The following is an 18587-nucleotide window of genomic DNA, read 5'->3' on the forward strand; positions in this document are numbered from 1 at the left end:
GGCTTGGACCTTTAAAGATGGGTCTTTAAAGTCCTACTTTTTACTTTAGTTTAAGGAAGAAGTGAACAAACTGAACACCACTGATGTCTCTTAAAGCTTATTTTCCCCTTGATTCTTTGCAGCACGTTTCTAAATGTCACATGTTACAAAAACCAAAATTGCATCAACTCTGAAAAGTTTGTGTATGTAAAACATTAAATTCCACTGTTTCACCACCAGATGGCGCTTTAACTATATTTCAGCAAATGTGGCCGCTGGGGCCCAAAAACATGACTTTGTTCCAGTACTTGAAATCACAGTAAAAAGAAAACTTAAAATGTACTTTTATGTTCTATGACCTCTGGCGCTGACGGATGAGTAGAAATGAGAGCAGGAGTCGGTGTGAACGGTTTGTGAACGGTCAGTTTATTGTCACATGGCGCTTGAACCTCCTGCAGCAGCAGCAGCAGCAGCAGGTGGGGTGAAGACATGGATGGATCATGAACAGTCTGACTGGAGCAGCTCCTCGCGGTGTTGGAGCTCCGCCTACTGGCAGCAGGACGCTACTGTCGGTCCTCAGACTTCACTGGAGTTCCTCTCTGATACCGACGCTAACCGATAACCACATGGAACAGTCGCTCCCGTGTTTCATGGTTTTAAGTTATTTTATTGTATGTATTTTTTTTTTGTGGTTTTTCACCTTTGACCTTCAAGTAACCCACTTTACACTTCATGTTATTTACAGAAATATTGATTCTGTATTTTTTTTAAACCGTTGATTTTGGGATGATGGAGATTTAAAAAAATGTTTCATTCCTTCGCATCTTTAAAAATTCAGAGGAACAATTTTGTACTTACAGAAAGGAAATATGTATTATTTAAATTAAACTATAATGCAAATTAATAAATGTTCGTGTCAATCAAAAACACAGAAAATATGATTTCAAGGGTAAAAAAAAAGTAAAATATTTACGATTGAGGCTGTCAGTCCATCATACTAGAAGGAATATGGAATATTTTAAGTTTTAATTTATACCTACAATGATAACTGTTAATATTTAAATATTTCGTAACATTGACCAGCTAAAAAAGATACAAAAACTATTTAACAATATTAAAAAAATATGGGATTTTTTTTTTCTTTTTCCTGGGCTTCATGTTTAATGTTTTCTTCAAATTAATTTCCTTTTCACACTAGAAACGTTCCTCAGAGGTAGTTCTCAGTCAGTATTTTTTTGTCTACTTTTTTTTTTTTTGTTTTTCGTACACATTTTGATTACCGTACCTGTGGATTTCTGTTGCCGTTTCGTTTGGCGTCGTCATATTTCAGTACCTCGGTTGTCGTATGAATTCGTACGCCTCGCGTGAATCCCGGCTCACGCCGTGAGGAACGCACCGTTTTGAAAACGGAGTCCGTCCACATGGCAGCGAGGCTCGGAACGAACACACACATTAACACACACGACCAAACGCTACAAACATGAACGACGAGCGAGCAGACGGACGAGTCGGATTATCATTCTGGTGACTGTCAACTGTTTAGGAAAAGTTGCACGTTTCCACGGAGACGGAGTCCTTCGTCCACCGAACCCCGCCTCTCGTCAATAATCCATCCATGTCCTTTAAAACGAGTCGAAACAACAACACTACTGAAGGTTTCCTTTGTTCTAGAACACAGAATTATCATTCCAACCTTTGATCAAATAATAATAATAATAATAAAAAAAAACTCATATCAAAAAGCAGAAGCTGCAGACTTGCATCTGGGTTCCCTTTAGTCTGACGTGACGGTAATGCCCCCGATCCACGCTCCAGAAATGAGAGGAGAGAGGAGTGAACATGGAAAACAGTTCTTCATCCGTTCCTCCAAAGGTCCAGACGTGTGTATGTGTGTGTGTGTGAGTGTGTATGTGTGTGTGTGTGAGTGTGTGTGTGTGTTTAGACCAGAGTCCTGAGGGGGAAAGACAGAGCGGCTCCTATCGACAGACCGAGGGCCAAGAAGAAGGTCATCAGCGCTCCGGCGGTCTCCGCATCCTTCTGCGCCACCAGCCTGCAACGCAAACACACCTCTCCCTTTAAGAAGAACTCCAGGATGAAATAATAATAATAATGAAGAAGGTGTGGGGGGGGGGGGGTTCTCACTGGGGGGCGTAGGACATGGACAGGCACACGAAGTAGCCGCTGCTGACGGAGAAGAGCGTCATGATGACGGCGAAGGCGGCGTCGTGCGAGAAGAGCACCGGCAGCGAGGAGCGGCGGGGCTGGACGTTACACAGCATGAGCAGCGGCACGAAGACCACCCTGGAGACCACCAGCAGCGGGAAGAGGCGCGACTCTTTAGCCGGCTTGGGGGGGAGGATCAGACGGAACCGAGACAAGGACGGGGACGACGAGATTAACAGGGAACAATCCAATCATCAGGAGAGGACAGAACGCCGCTGATCCACTCAGGGACCCTCGGTCGTTTGTTTATGTGTGTGTTTCTGCGGGGGAGGGGGGGGGGCGCTCACCCAGCGGACCAGCGTGGTGACGGTGCGGCCGAGCCAGTCGTTGATGTTGAAGGTCAAGAAGCAGCAAACCGAGATGAAGAATCGCTCTGAGGGCAGAAACGGAGGGAGAGCTCAGCTTCAACAGGAAGTGAAGGAATGTCTGCAGTCCCCTCCCCCTCCTCTGAAGTTTGTTGTTTGCGGCCTCGTACCCCATTTCCCTCCTGGGAAGGCGGTCATGACGTCCACGGTGACGGCGGGGAACACGGACAGAGTGACGGTGAAGACGAAGGTCACGCAGAACGCCATCACCCAAATCTGGTTCAAGAAAAACAAAAAACAAAAAAACAAACATCATCCCAGAGTTTGACTCCTTTTGCGCCAAAAGGCGGATTTCTGAGTCTGCGCTGGATCGGTTTCCCGCCACCGCCGCCGCCGCCTCCTGACCTTCTTGAACACCTCCATGACGGAGGCCTTGGCCTGGGCCGGCTCCGCCGGCTCCAGCGACAGGAAGGCGTGCTTGGTCCCGTCGGCGGCGGGCTCGCCCTCGCCCTCGCCCTCGGCCGGGCCCTTGCTGGCCGACCCGTTGGCGTGGCCGTTGAGCTTGCCGTTCTCCACCGCGCCGCTCTCTGTTTGGAAAGCAAACAGCGGGTCACCCCCGCGATAACCGGGATTTATCGGCGTCTGCGACCCTGCCAGTCAAACAGACCGGCTTTTTGTCCGCGCTCTAATTGGATAAACACAGACCGGACCGACTTAATGAGATAATGTTCCAGTGAATTGATTTGATTTAGGCCGAGCGTGAAGGAAGAGCAAACAGACGATTGCTGGCTATCAGACAAATGTTTGAAAAATTAAAAAAAAAAACCCAAGGGGGCAATAATTTGCCGAGGGAGGGGGGGGGGGGGGGGGGGGGGGGGCACCTTTCAGCAGCTCGTCGGTGGCTCCCAGCTCATACTTGCTGCTCTTGTTCAGATGATACTGAGCAAAATCCTGCATGGAGGCAAAAGAAAATGAAAAAAAAAAAAAAACAGCCTGTTAAGGAAAGACAGCAGCGGTGTCAAACGTGAGACCCGCGGGCCCAAACCGGCCGGTGGGGACTGACCAGGCGGGGCAGCAGCAGGTAGCTGAACAGCGTGAGCAGAGTTCCCACGCACGGCGTGACGAAGTAGCCCAGAGCCGCAGACTCGGAGTCGGCGTCACCTGAGGCGCAAACACACACAGAACAAGAAGAAGAAGAAGAAGAAGAAGAAGAGAAGAGAAAAAAGAAGAAGAAGAAGAAGAAGAAGAAGAAGAAGAAGGAAGAAGAAGAAGAAGAAGAAGAAGAAGAAGAAGAAGAAGAAGAAGAAGAAGAAGAAGAAGAAGAAGAAGAAGAAGAAGAAGAAGAAGAAGAAGAAGAAGAAGAAGAAGAAGAAGGAGAGGCAGTCAGCAGCTGAGAGAACAAAACGCTCATAATCCAAGAATGAGCAGCGCGGCGCCCATTTCACGAGTTTCGCCTGCCTCCTGTTGCTAGGCAACCGGAGGAGGACGTGGGCGGACTCACTGGCGAGCGCGAGCAGCATGGCGACGGCGGCGAACGTCCCGGCGAGGCCCTGCCCGCTCATGAAGACGGCGCTGTACTTCTGGGGCAGCAGGCCCACCAGGCCGAACAGGCTGCCCTGCAGCACGGCGCCGAACGCTGCGGGGGGGAGGGAGGGAGGGGGGGAGGGGTTAACGGGGCTGGAACGCTCATCCGGCGAGCCGCTCGGCCGCTCTCGCCACTCACAGTTGATGAACCAGATGGTCGCCATGGTGACGTCGAAGAAGCGGTCCTGCTCCATGGGCACCTTGACCAGCGCGGCGGTGAGGACGAACAGCAGCAGGATGAAGACCAGGCTGCCCGCGATGCGCATGGCCTCCGAGATCCTGGAGCGCACAGCGGAGGCCGTGAAGGCGGGCCGATCGCGTGAGGCGGCGGCGGCGGCGGGAGTTTGACCCACCTCTGGTACAGGAAGGAGTTGAGCAGGGTGAAGAGCAGCAGGGGCAGCTGGGACAGCAGGGTCATCCAGTTGTTGAAGTAGTACTCCTTGCGCACCACCGAGGTGCCGTTGCTCCACTCGGTCGTGTTGAGGCGACCTTGGAAGTACTGCAGACCCAGAGGAGACGCAAAGAGTATTAGCAATAAAGCCACTCCGTTCTCCCCCGATGAAAGAAGCGTCTAGTATCTATTTAAAAACCCATTTCTCCAGATACATCTTGCAGAAAATTGTATTTTTTACCAGTGAGGCCGTCATGAAGAAATTCCATGGCAGAAGCGTTCCCAGGCCCAGAATGAAGAAGATGATTCCCACCAGGCAGCCCCTGTGAACCGGTAAAGAAAACAACGAATGGATGACGCTTCGCTGTGCAAGTCAGTCACGAACGGAAACTGTGGGGGGGGGGGGGGGGGGTTCACTCACCGGTCCCGCGGAGTGTCGGTCCGTCCCTTCATCCTGACGTCGGAGGTTCTGCTGAAGCTGGACGGACAGCGGGACAGGAGAACGGTCAGCAAGTAAGTCAGTAAGTTAGCTGCAACGCCTCACAGAAACGAGCCGGACGTGTCGGTCCGGGCTAGTCAATGTTTGACTGGCGCAAAACCTCGATCTGACCTTGGTGCAGCGGTTTGAACATGTACCAAAACAAATCAGAGTCAGTGGAGCATCCTGAGAGTGCCCTCACTGTGAGGATGTGTTCTGAATGACCTGCAGGCGCCGCCAGCGGGACCCTCCTCCATGGGAAAAACAGCCCCCGTGTGGATTCAGGGTCCTTCCTGCGGCATTCTCTAGTGAGAATGTGTGAGAAGTATGTGGCCACGGCCTTGGTGAAGTGCATTCCAACGCAGCACTTTAGCTTCAGCCACAAAGACTGGGTTTGATAGAAATTACCATGGGAACTCTGGACTGGCCCTCATTGCCACCGTGCCGGTCCAGACAATAAAAGCTGGGGGGCTGTACCCAAGAACAAGACACTTCTGGGTAGGAAACTGATGTTCAGATGCAACGGAGCACAGGGCAGGCCTGGGAACAGCTCCCGGCTCCCCTCCGATCGCTACCGGCCTTCCTGTACAAGAACCAGCTTGTTTGTGGCATTCAGCAACTGGAAGGTCATGTAGACTGGGGGAAGCGGTACGACCCTGCTGGCGAACAGAGCAGGTTCTCACAATACGGTCACAGTAATTCTGTGAAACAGTTGGAAAATTTCCATTTCCGCGATAGTTTTCCTTGACATTTTCCGGTCGATAATACAATCCGTCACGCATTCTCCGAGCAAAGACGTCAATCATAGAGTCTGGGCGCCGAGCGCAGCCCGCCGCCAGGGCTCAATACAGCCTGCGGGACGACTGCAAGGTTAAAGAAATGACAAAGAAACCATAAAAGGTAACTTATGACTACTTACTGCAGTGCTTCAGGAAGCGTAAAAGAAATGAGCAGCGAAGCTTAGAGATTAGAGGCATTAGCATCTAGATTACACTGTGAGGGTGAATTTATACAAACATGACATTGATTGCTTAATGGCTTTAGCCCAGACGCTATTGATGTAGCTTGTTTTTAACACTGTTAGCTTGTGCTAACAGTGAGAGCTGACATTACTGCCTAATGACAGTATTTATATATTAACTTAACACGCACGTGAAGACGAGGGCAGATGGAAGCGAGTCGGGACAGCTGACCCCGAGGCTGGCCATCCATACTTTCAAAACTTGCTCACATCCTGAGTATGCAAATGAAGTGAGCGCTGACGTTGGAAAAAGTGAGGCTGTTTTCCACCGCGGAGTGGCCGCCGTGCTTGTTGGGACCTGTCTGCGAGGACGAGAACCAGACCCACATTTGTTCCTCATGAACACACAACAAATCTGACGTGCGTGTCAGGCAGCTGCCGAGAGGTCTCGACCTTCATTTTCCACTCGCTCTGCGATTTCGGGCCTTATTTTTCAGGGGGGTTTTACTTCCCTAAACTTGCCTCCTCGTCCGTTCCAACTGAGGCAGGTGTGACAGAGACGGAAGCAGAGGCAGCTGCGTCAACACCCCTCCCTCGGCCACCGGAGCTGAAGGGCTTGAGCGACCTGTGAGATGGTTGGGTGAATCATGGTGCCTGGTTACAGCCTGACCAGATCGGGTTCGAGCAGCTGAGCAGGACTGATAAAGCAGAGATTAAAGCATCAAGCATCCCCGAGTGTTTGCCGCCTCAAAGAGACCCGGGCGGGGCGTTCCTGCACGCCTACAGCGAGCCCGTATTGACACAACAAACACGTACCGGGGTCATTCCAGTTCAGGGCACTCTGAGGGGGGGGCGGGGCAAGGTCTCCAGAGGTCCCGGTGGGTTTCCACCGCACCCGGAGGAATGCCAGCGAGGGGAGTCACACTACTAAGCTACTTAAAACACATCCGAGGTCGACTCTTTCAGAACAACACGTCTGTATTATAACAAAGTGGAGCGGTCATGGGAAAACTTACCTGTGCTGGTGTCTGAACCTCAGGATCACAGGAAATAAGAAAATCTAAACTTTACTTAGGAACTAAATTTTCAAAATTTCCTTGAAGAATGACCTTTTCTAGATCTAGTAGCTCAGCTCCCGTGAAGCGGATCCATCAGGATCGTTTCAGTCCTCCCTACCTGGCAGGATGCTTCCTGTCGATTGCCCAGTTTCTTTAGAAGCGTCTTCTCAACACTCAAAGTCTGTCGATACACAGCGCCAAGTCCTCGTAACTCGACACCGTCCGACGGTCACTTGGACATGTGAGGACCGTCTGGATCAAATGACCTGGTCTGAACGGATCCAGCTTTCTTCTCATAACACTAATACACACTTCACTTTGGGATTTCATGTCTTGAATCAAACCTGAAAACCACTGTGTCGGATTTTCATGTGTTATTAATTGTTGTGGAAGTGTCGGAGTTGTCTGTAACGTTATTGAAGACATGAATCGAGATGTAACTTATGAAACATGGATTCAGAAGCAGAGCAGTTTTTATGTTGACTTTGTTATGTCAGGTGAATTTACTGTTAATTTATTCAACCTGTTATCTCTTGGGATTAAATATTAAAGAGAAATACGATCAATGTAAGGTATATTTACTTTGACAGTGACGTATGCGTGCTTACTTCCCGTCATCTCAGGTTCCTAACACAATAAACACATCGTGTTAAAGATATGAGGAAATGATGGATGAACTGATGCTTCTCAGCCCTCATTGATTCCTCAACTGACAGAAACAACTCTTCCTCATCCGGTCAGGATTTTCTTTTCCTCATATTTGTATGGCAGGGCTCAAGCCAATTAGGCCTAAAGAAATACGTAAAACCAATTTCTTGGTTTTTGTTTTTTATTTGGATTAACGTCACGGAAATACCAGTGTGCATGCCGTTACAAGTGGCCTGAAAGGCCTCAGAAAAATAAAATAAAAGACTATGCAACGGAAATCCAGCTCACTCAGTACTCCTAGGAAAGTGTGATCCCTGGACGCAGGAGGCTGCTTTCAAGGCATGTTTCCACAGCGAGCAGCGCGGCCAAGACCTTGTTGATTGATGCAACAAAAAAATAATGTTTTGTCGCCCCGAGGAGAGTCAAGCTAAGCACAGCATGCTAGCTGGGGAGCGGGGTGCGAAAAGAAAAACACGGCTGTGTGCGAGTGCGAGAGAAACTCTCAGATCCGTCTCTGTTCCCGATGAGCTTCCAACATCTCTCAAATAAAAATACACCCCGGACTGAGAGGACTCTTTGTTAAACACAAACATGGAATCATATTTATCCCCTGAAGGAACACTCTGGCTCAACTTTCTCAACATCTGTTGGCAAACAAACGTCAGCCGGCGCTGTTATCCTGGGCATTCAAACACCGGCGTTATGTAAGAGGAGGGCTGTGCCGGCAGATTCAGTGGGAAGGAGAAGCGACACCTCGCTACACGGTGTTGTTTAGCTTCAGGGTTCAGACACTGGCCTTGTAGAGACTGGAGAGTATGAAGGGTACGAGCGCCAGTCGTCAACGTGAGCATCAAATAAAGAAACTAACAAATCTTTTCATATTTACTGTTTGGTGTAAAGTCCTTCGACGAGCGCCTGAAGCGTAGAATCCACAGACATCAGGGGGAGTTCAGTCTGTCGTAGGACCCCTCTCCCATGGCTCGTCCGGGGGTCTCTGAGCTTTAAGTCCTCAACAGAAGGAATGCAGTGCGACGGACCGCGGTCAGCTGACCCCTCCTCACTTCCAGACCCCTAACTCAAATCCCGCAGTGACTTAAAGATGATCGGAACAGTTTGTAGGAAAACCACCCGTTTGAAATATGTCTCCGAGTGTCAACTATTTATTCGCCTCCCGCCTTCATCTTGTGCTCTGGAACTTCACAAACATAAAATCACACTACATGAGGGAAAAACCATAAACCCAAAACGATTATTACAGTCTATGGTTTAAGGATTACAGCTCGGATGACGAGCCCTCACAGCGCCTAACCAGAATAACGAGAAATGTGAGCAGGCCGGATGCGGGCGGTTCGTTGCTTCCCTATAAAAGCTCAAGGCTGTTTGGACTCCGTGCACACATACACGTACACGTGCTAATAAGTGCGTAAAAAACACTGTCAATTATCAATATTCATCTTTTATGCTCTGAACAGCGCTACATAGTAGGACTGCTTTCACTCAAACATTTCCTCAACAGCACCCAAGAAAAATCTTTTACTGGTTTTTAGCAATCATTAAAAAAAAAAAAACCTCAGGACCACGAAAAATAAGAATAAAAATGATGAAAATCACCAAAATTGACAATGTGCTGAAAAAAACAAAAACAAAAGCAGCTGTCATATTTGGTGAGAATTAAATCTAAGAAGACAAAAAAGAATAAAAATATTATGCAATAATGTTCAGTACTGCAATAATATGATTCATGATGAACCTCTATGCAGATGATCTTCATGTCTTTGTGAATTATACTATAAACCTATTAGTTCAAATGCATTGATTGGGATTCTTTATTCATGATATACATATACACGATAATTACAAGGTCATAATATAATATTCACTCGCACAGCGACTGAAGATTTAGACCGAAACAGTCATATTTTAAGTATGAAAGCACACAGGTATGAGGTGGTTCTCCCACAGGTCGATGCCTGGCACTCAAGGACGCAGAGATAACCAAAAGAAACACAATGGACCTTTGGCTAGGCTCCCAGTCCGCCCCCCCCCCCCGCTTCGCAACCAACTGCCCGGCTTTATCTCGGCGAGCTGAGAACAGCGGAGGTGTTTGGAGAGCTACTCCTGAAGTTCGGACTGTTCCTGCTTTTCCAGACGGCAGGCTTAATGAAGTCAGTTGAAACATGCAAACACACCAAAGAAGAAGACGAAGGAGGACTGCCGTTACAAAGGCTGTACATTTCACTGCTGCTGTACACACACACACACACACACATACACCCACACACACACAAACGATGTATTCAGACCCACTGGACTGAACCGGTTCTGTTGGATCACATGGAAATTTTCTTGATTAACATTCGGTCACTTTCGTCTTTTGCGCGCGTGGAGGTCACAGTAACGACGTCCATCCTGGCTGTAAAGATGCTGCTGCCTTTATGAAAGGTACACAAAACAAAGTAGACACAGGCCAGCGTTCGAAAAACTGTCTGCCCATTTCTCCAGGAAATTGATTTCTTTCATTGAGGCATTAAAGTCTGGCAGCAATCATTGCAATCATAAAGCTTCCTGCTTCCTCTGGAGTGTTACAAAGCATGTCCATGTCCGTTGGTTCCCGCTCCGAGGTTCCATGTGTGATTTCCTTCTTTTGTCATCTTTAATGCAGAGGGATGAAGTGAGGCGGTGTGTCATGCTGAGTCAGAGGGAGCAGGTGGCTTTCTCATAATCTGCAGCTGATTGTCTTGAGCATGTGCTCAGATCAGACGGAAAACACTCATCTGGGAAATACAGATGCTGGTTTAGCTGTATTTTTGATCTGATTTACCGAAAGCATTCGAGATAAAACTACCAAACGAGTCAAACTGCTAAAACAGTGAAAGACTTAAAATTATTTTCTGAATTATCCTTTAATTTCTCCTTTGGAAATAGTTTCTCACATTTCAGTCTGTATCTTTTGCGTTGTGTATTTCTATCATTTATATCAGTATAAAGCTTATCAAGATCACCAGACAATCAAAACAATAACCCTCAAGAGGCTAACAATATCTGAAAAAGAAAATTGTTTTATCATGATATTCGTCATAGTTTTATCCTTCAATGATTTTATTTTTTTTTTTTTTTCATCATTTTACAAATCAATGGGAACTGCTCCGTTCTGAATCTCTCCTGCTCTGGCATCACCAAACTGGGCAACTTTACATCTTAAAAAAGAAAATATATCTATCAAAAGCAAATTTAGGAACTTTTTAGGTTTCTCTGTGAAATGATGAAACCTACAAATTTCGTTTATTTTCCTGTTGTTTTTGCTCACTTTATGTGCGAGACTCTCTTCTGTCACTAAAATCAGTTATATAAAATATGCAAATGAGGATGTGACGTCTCTGGCGCCTCTGAGAAGAACTTGCGTCCCCCACAGGGGGAGCGCACCGTATTTTTAAGAGCCATTGTAAAGTATAAAGACTGCACAGTACATTTCAAATTGGATGTTTTTGAATCATAGAGCAGATCAGTTCTGTTATTTGGACAACGAGGGGAAGCAGATTAAAGAAGAAGCGTGACATTTGTTCGAGTGTGTGTGAGTGATGCTCTTTATAAAGTCGGGTGCGGAAGAGGCAGGGGGAAGCTGGTCCCGGGTGTGGTCCCGGGAGCTAACCGGGGGAAATATTGATCCAAAACGTCGACGGCCAGGATGACACTGGAGGACGGAAACGTGCCGCGGCGGCGTGGATGTTAAGCTAGTGTGATGCGGGACCGAGGCACTCACCTTGGAGAGACGTCCCCCTCACCGTCCGCTCATACCGCCCGCACTCCGGTCCCGAAATCTGTCCGCGGGGGACGAGTTGTCCCCTAAAAGTGTCCCCGGTCCTCACACGTGGCGGGTGGGTGGTGGTTATGAAGCCTCCATGTCGGCGGCTCCTCTGTACTCATGCCTCAGGGAAGCTGCGGCGTTTGCCTTGCCGTCATCCAGCTCCACACTCCCTCAAGCCCCGCCCCTGTTGCCGCTTCTCATTGGCTGTGAGCGACGTCACTACGCGTTCCGCCCAATCACGGCTCCTCATTTGCTAGCCTCTGCTAGCCAATCGGAGGAACGATTTTCTTTTCGCCATCTCAAAGCATTAAAAAAAAAAATCACAGAAACCGTCTCGTCCCCCGCACGCGCGTTTTTTTTTAACGTCAAGCTTTGAAACGTCAGGAAACGCGGGAGATTCGAAGCAAAGCACGCGCCAAAACCACCTCCTCCTTTACATTAGACTCCGCACAGCGTCAAGGCCAGGACTGAGGATTCTCCTTTAGCTAGTTACTGACTATTTACACAGTTATTACGTATTTAAATTATATTAAAATGGTAAATATGTGTAAAAAGCATCTGTTATCTAGACGGTAAATATGTTTATTGAAACCTTTTATTAGAGATTTCATTACAAGGTCGGAAGAAGGTCCTGTAGTCTCTGCATCCCTCTGCTCCATCAGTGTGTAACACACACACACGCGTGCGCGCGCGCACAGACGGAAAGAGACATGCACACAAACATTTTACAAGTTCTAAAACTCTCCCACATTCTAGAACGATGGCACATACACTCGTGAAACTATCACAATTCACAAAAAAATATTAATTTTCGGCTTTATTCATTGTCAGGTTTGACCACAGCTGCAGCCCTGAAATAGATAGACGAGAGAACACACCAGCAAAAGGAACCAGGCAGAGACAGATATCAGTTTTACTTGTAGGGGCGAGACAGCTTCCTCCATCTCCAAAGAGCTGCTCATCCCCAAGATTCTTTATTAGAATATTAGTGGGTGGTTACAATCTGATAATTCACATTCTTCCCTGGTTACACTGGCTTGTAGTAACTTTCCACTATATGCACAATAGGGCATTGGCATGCTATGCCTTTATTCATGGGCTCTTAAGGGTTAGATATTCTATACAGGATAAATCAGCATGAAGCAATGGTAATAACTGCATTTTTCCAACGCCTCAACCACATATAAATACTGATAAACATTAGTAAGAAAAAACACCAATGTGCACATGAAATAAATAAATAAAATAAACTGAAAAAATAAAACAAATGGTAACTAAAAAGCACATCCACCGACATGTCTAGATCAGTTGTTTAACCAAGTGGCCTTAGAACAGGTCCTCCCTCCACATGTCAGGTTGATATCATTTTGGACTTCCAAAGTGTAAAAACAGCTATAATGCCCAGTAAGCATGAAGCAAACTCTGTACCTCAAGATACTTGTAAAAATGTTTTGTAGGGATGCCATATTTATTCTTAAATTTGTGATGGAAATGTTTGTGTGTTTAATAAAGGTGCATATGTTTGAGTAAAAATTTTCCATTCAAGAATCTTGCTTAAAATGTATTTGATTTAATCAAACGGGGGAAACTGTGATGGAAATTTTTATGTGTTTAATAGCGGTTATCAGCTATCAGTGAGCTCCTTAGCAGACGGCCCTGGGGCTCCTGACACCAAGCAAACCCACAGGGGGGGGTTCTTTCCTGTTTGTCCTGTTATATGCTAAACAGATGCGTCTCCCCCTGACTGGGCGTAATCTCCAAAAGGTATCTATGGTCTGCATGCTATTCTTCTAAGATGCATCGGCAGCCACAGGGTGTTGAAGTGGGTTGGTTTGTTGGAGTTTCTCCTTTGTCACTTCATAAAGAGATTGATTGATTGATTGATTGATTGATTGATTGATTGATTGATTGATTGATTGATTGATTGATTGATTGATATGTAAAGTGTCCCTTCCTGACTGAGACATGTTAATGCAGGAGCCTGTATTCATATCAGCCTGTATCTCTGAACTTCAGAACTGAACGCTGACTGAGGACAGTGGTGACGTCTCTCCTGTTGCAACTGGAAGAAAAGGAATCAATAAGGAATTCATCGTTGGTGCATTTATTAGTAGAATTTCCACAACAAATTCTTCACATGAGATAAATACCTCCCTTGTATAGATATCAGACACTTTAACTGTATCATTTGTTGACCAGAGTTTAAAACCTAGGTTGAGAGTTGTTATTGCCAAATGTTGGTGACATTTGGGGTAGTTGTTGTTTTTCCTCCAAGTCACTAAGATCAATCTTCTATTTATCAAAAAAATGGTTATCATTTAATGACATTTTTCCTCACTGGTGAGTACATACTGTATATACATTTATGGGAATAGAAATCAAACGGGACTCGGTTGTGACTCATGCTGGGGGCCAGCTGGTCGGTGTTAATTCTTTTAACTAACTGTGAGACAGGGTGCAAAAATAAATAAATAGGTGAGACAGAGATCTCAGTCGTGTGATTATTCAAAAATGGATGACAGTTCAGTAAAACTCAGAACAAGATCTGACCTCGTGGGGCAAGAAGGAACATGGTGAAGGTGAGAGATGAGCCTGGAATTACAGAGGAGGCTTTTAATGGTCTCCAAGAACAAAGAAAAACATTGGCAGTGTTGTAACAGTGTGAGCCTGCAGAAGGCACATGTGTGAACCCGTCTGCAGTTTACCCAGTGAAGACTTTAGCTAATAACAATCGGCATGAAGGAGAGTGATGAGAAGACGAGACGAGCACTGAGCTCGACCAACCTCGAGAAGAACATCCCCACTGTAAATTACTCCACCAGTGAGCATCCAGGGACTCGACATCGAGAGAGTGAGGACTTACAAGTACCTGGGTGTTCACCTGAACAACAAGCTGGACTGGTCAGATAACACTGACTCTCTGTATAAGAAGGGTCAGAGTCGTCTGTACCTGCTGAGGAGGCTCGCATCTTTTGGTGTGAGCAGACCATTGCTGAGGACCTTCTATGACACCGTAGTGTCGTCAGTGGTCTTCTATGCGGTGGTGTGCTGGGGGGGGTTGCACTGAGCTCAAAAGACTCAACAGACTGATTAAAAGATCCAGCTCAGTCTGTGGCTGCCCCCTGGACTCCATGGAGGTAGTGGGAGAGAGGAGGGCTCTGGCCAAACTGCTGTCCATCTTGGAAAACTCCTCCCACCCTCTGCACCAAACTGTGCACTCGTTAAAAAGCTCCTTCAGCAACAGACTAGTGCACCCTAGGTGTAAGAAGGAGCGTTTTCGCAGGTCATTTATTCCAGCGTCTGTCAGACTCTTCAATGCCGCTGTATAAATTCCCCTGTGTGGTGTTTTTGATGTGCTTTTGCCTCCTCCGGTCTGCATACTCAACCATCTATTATGGGCAATGGCGCATGCCCCATCCTCCTGTTTCTGTTGCTAAGGATGTGCACGGTGTTGCCTGCAAAATGTGTGAAATGCTTGCCTGCAAACTTTTTTGCACTTTGTGTTCTTGTTTTTCTATTTATTGATATTTATTTGCGACTGTGGTACTTCTTCTTTGGCTGCTGTAACAGTGAAATTTCCCCATCGTGGGATCAATAAAGTCTTATCTTATCTTATCTTATCTGTAAAGCACGGAGGGGGTAGCATCATGCTGTCAAGTGGTTCCTGTGCTAATGGTTCAGGAAGACTTCCCCGAAGAGAAAGAGTATTCTAGTCTGCAGCAAAGCAACTTAAAAAAAGCTAAAAACAGAATATTATTTATATGAAATACAGGATTCATGATTGGAATCAAAGATAAACGACATCAGTGAGCACGTGAACCTCAGGATTTCTTTTTAATGATCTGTCTTAAGCTTTCCAGGAGGACCTCTACTCAGGTGTGATGAATCTAGCAGTAACTTTAGGACCTCGAAGACACAGTCCAGCGTGGAGCGGCTGAGTGAAGGAGGCCTGGACCCTGTGGAGGAGGGTCCTGCTGTCCGTCACGCTGTAGAAAGACAGGACGCCGGCGCCGTGGTCCAGGTACACCCCGACCCGATGGGACTGAGGCCCCGACACGGCGGTCTGGACCTGGTTGTGGTAGAACCGGTACCCGTCCGCCACGCAGCGTAAGGCCCAGGACTTGCCGTTGTAGCCGAACACGAGGCGGTCTTCGCTGCCCGCTCTGCTCACGTCTTTGTAGGCGACGGCGACGTAAACTCCCCTCCCCGTCCACTCCACCTCCCAGTAGCAGCGTCCGGTCAGGCTCTCTGCGCCCAGGACCTGGAACCAGTCGGTGAAGCGGTCCGGGTGGCTGCAGTAGCCCTGGTCTGCGTGCCACGCCGAGGCCTTCCTGTTTCCCTCCGACAGGAACACCTGTGGGTGCGCTGTGTTCGGATCCACCGTGATTTCACAGGAATATCTGAGGAGCTGATCCCCGCTGGGATCGTCCTGGGGTTGATCTCCGGTCTCTGCCATGGCTGCTGTCAGACGGTCTTCTGAGGGGGGAGCAGATGTTCTAGTGGAGCTTCCCGGAGGTTTTCCTGAAAATATAAAAAAATAAAGTAAAATATTCACAAAAATCTCCAGGAGTTCCCAACCTTTATATTCTTGTTTTTACCATCTCCTGATAAAGCCTTTGCACTCTGTAGGACTTCTTTTGCGTGATAATGTTGTCATTTCTTTGGATACTAGTGACCAGTTTTCATTTAATAAAGAGGACGAAACACGTATAAGACTAAATAAAAGCATAAACCTCAACAGAGTGCAGGAATTTAGGACATTAGAATTTCTTTATGTAGTGAAACATTATAAATGTCATTGCATGATTGCAAAAATGTAATGAACTTAAATATTAAAAACAGATCAAAATAATGAAAGATTTAATAAACTGCATGGGTGATTTTAAAAGTGGTGAATTAAAGCACGTGGTGTGAATTCTGCTGAGGTATGAGTGAAATTATATGATCATATATCAAAAAGCTGAATCATCAAACACAGTAAAATGATGAAATCACAATGAATTAACAGTAAATGACTCTTCCCGCATGTTGAATGATCTACCACTGTTTTGATTCCACTCAGGAGCTGTAAAGAGTTCAGCTATGATCAGCTCAATACCTCCATCTAGTGAGCCGAGGAGAGGATTTGAACCTTCCTGGAGTTTCATTCTGCAGGGATCTCTTCCAGTAAACTGAGCTCCCAGCTCCGTCTCCCTCTCTGAGTTCATGGCAGTGACACCACTGATCGGCTTCACAGCCTTTTAAATAGAAAAGTGTTTACTCACTCCAGAGTTCAGAAGGTTCCTGGATCCATCAACACCAGGACTGATCACCGCAGGCCGCTCACACCCCGCCAGACTGAAGGAGGGAGGAGGAGGAGGAGGAGGAGGAGGAGGAGTCAAACAGTATGAGCTGAATCACTGTTTGTTTTTGCAGGCAGCTCAGCACTTTATACAAATTGGATCACTTGTTTATGTTCAGCTCCATTTTTTTTATTCCATCAAACTAAATGCAGGAAGTGAAAGAAAAATGAAAAAAGTACATTTTAAAATCTACTTTTATCGGACCAAAACCAGTGAAAATGATGAGACCATCGATGTGTTCAGGCCTTTTCTTTACACATAACAAAGGAACAAGTCAATTAAATTGATTATGGCTGAAAACTCTCTTTCCTTTAACATGTACAGAGTGGGAGACGGAGATTAACGTCACAGCATCCAACTAAAGCGTCATCAGCATCGTGTGTGTGACCTTTGCTTACTCTTTTCCAGGAGTCTGATAGCCTGGCATGTCTTCATGCTTCTTGTTCCACTTGTGTCCACAGGCGTGTGACGGTAAGAGGAGATCTGGACAGGATTCTGATGCAGGTTTGTGGAAATGAAATTTTATTCTGGAAACAAAGCGTGACATGTCCGTTGTTGGAAATGCCTGTGTGAACCGGTGTGAATGTGTGTGAACGTGGCCAGAGACTGTTGGAGGAGCAGCAGAAGGACTGTGGAGGCTGCAGGACTGCTGCTGAACACACACTGGGAAAGAAAGAGGAGCATGAGGGAAGACGTGAGACTGCTGGAGGGCCTGAGAGCCAAGGCACCAGGTGAGCTGGACAGAGGCACTGTGTGTGTGTGTGTGTGTGTGTGTGTGTGTGTGTGTGTGTGTGTGTGTGTGTGTGTAGGCCTCTCTCCAGACCTGCAGTCCATGGAGCAGATCAGACGCACCATGAGACCCACAGACGTCCCGGACACAGGTAGGACCGACCTCGCTCATCGGGACTCGTTCAGGAAGTGTCAGAGGAAGTGAAACCTGCTGCTCTGTGTCCTTTAAAGGTAGCTGGCACTCTCTCACATCCTCTTATGGTCTGTGTGTGTGTGTGTGTGTGTGTGTCCACCCCTCCCCTCCCCTGCAGGCCTCCTGTGTGACTAGCTGTGGTCGGATCCGGACGAAGACGTCCAGGGCTGGGGGGAAGAACGACCGCGGCGTGTCCTTCACCTTCGGCGCCGACGTGGTCAGTAAGTTCCTGAACCGCCATGCGGTTCACTGAACCACCCACCCAAAGTTAATGAACAACTAATACACATTTTTACTTGAAAACATAGTCACATAAATTGAGGCCGAACTGAGATCATTTCACCTTTAAATAAAATGAATTTCCATGAAGTGACGGAAACTGGTCGTATTCGAAGCAGTTATTCATTGTGGTTTTTCACACGTGTCATCAGAGATGGATGAACTCTGAGGACAGGAAGTGGAGTTAGTGAGGAGGGGTGGAGACTGAAAGCAGAGGTGAGAAGAGCGTCGGTGTCCGTCGACGTTTCACAGCGTGAAGATGAAGCTGGTGCTGAGCGGCCTGCTGCTCGCCTCTCTCTGCACCCCCTCATCCTGGAGTGAGTAGACACACACCAGACTTTACCGACGCAGCTTCTCCACACTCCGACCTGCTCTGAGATCTCTCTCCTGACTCCTTGTAGGTGATTCATCAGGAACGCTTCGGGTGACACAGAGTCCTGATGTGTCCGTCCAGGAGGGAGGGATGGTAAACATCTCCTGCTGCTGGACGGGGGGCTTTCAACAAGTGAGGGTTTCCATCAAGATGAAGCCCACAAACATGAAGAACAATACAAATTCAATAATTTTATCAAAAGAAATTCATGAAGCTGATTTAAATAATTGCTCAAATTT

The 18587-nt window shown here is 47.0% G+C and overlaps 2 protein-coding genes across 2 annotated transcripts; both read right to left on the reverse strand.

Annotated features, from left to right (window-relative positions):
• Positions 1 to 609: 609 nt before the first annotated feature.
• On the reverse strand, positions 610 to 11597 carry LOC115383239 (equilibrative nucleoside transporter 2-like). The gene is made up of 13 exons (XM_030085356.1): positions 11388 to 11597; positions 4904 to 4960; positions 4724 to 4805; positions 4445 to 4590; positions 4231 to 4370; positions 4009 to 4143; positions 3571 to 3668; positions 3389 to 3458; positions 2913 to 3094; positions 2678 to 2783; positions 2490 to 2575; positions 2122 to 2324; positions 610 to 2029 (listed from the first exon to the last, which is right to left on the reverse strand). The coding sequence occupies exons 2-13, from the start codon at positions 4933 to 4935 to the stop codon at positions 1918 to 1920; spliced, it is 1392 nt and encodes a 463-aa protein (XP_029941216.1). The 5' UTR covers positions 4936 to 4960; positions 11388 to 11597; the 3' UTR covers positions 610 to 1917.
• A 3629-nt stretch (positions 11598 to 15226) lies between these two features.
• On the reverse strand, positions 15227 to 16780 carry LOC115385877 (tripartite motif-containing protein 16-like). Its single transcript, XM_030087957.1, has 2 exons — positions 16697 to 16780; positions 15227 to 15953 (listed from the first exon to the last, which is right to left on the reverse strand). The coding sequence occupies exon 2, from the start codon at positions 15886 to 15888 to the stop codon at positions 15301 to 15303; it is 588 nt and encodes a 195-aa protein (XP_029943817.1). The 5' UTR covers positions 15889 to 15953; positions 16697 to 16780; the 3' UTR covers positions 15227 to 15300.
• Positions 16781 to 18587: the final 1807 nt, after the last annotated feature.

This window comes from Salarias fasciatus, chromosome 3 (assembly GCF_902148845.1).
Source record: "Salarias fasciatus chromosome 3, fSalaFa1.1, whole genome shotgun sequence".
NCBI lineage: Eukaryota > Metazoa > Chordata > Actinopteri > Blenniiformes > Blenniidae > Salarias > Salarias fasciatus.

Coding starts and splice junctions, on each gene's coding strand:
- LOC115383239 (XM_030085356.1), bottom strand. CDS start 4,935: ATGAAGGGACGGACCGACACTCCGCGGGACCG. Junction 4,144..4,230: donor GACCATCTGGTTCATCAACT/GTGAGTGGCGAG, acceptor TCCCCCCCGCAG/CGTTCGGCGCCGTGCTGCAG. Junction 2,325..2,489: donor TCACCACGCTGGTCCGCTGG/GTGAGCGCCCCC, acceptor CTCCCCCCCAAG/CCGGCTAAAGAGTCGCGCCT.
- LOC115385877 (XM_030087957.1), bottom strand. CDS start 15,888: ATGGCAGAGACCGGAGATCAACCCCAGGACGATCCCAGCGGGGATCAG.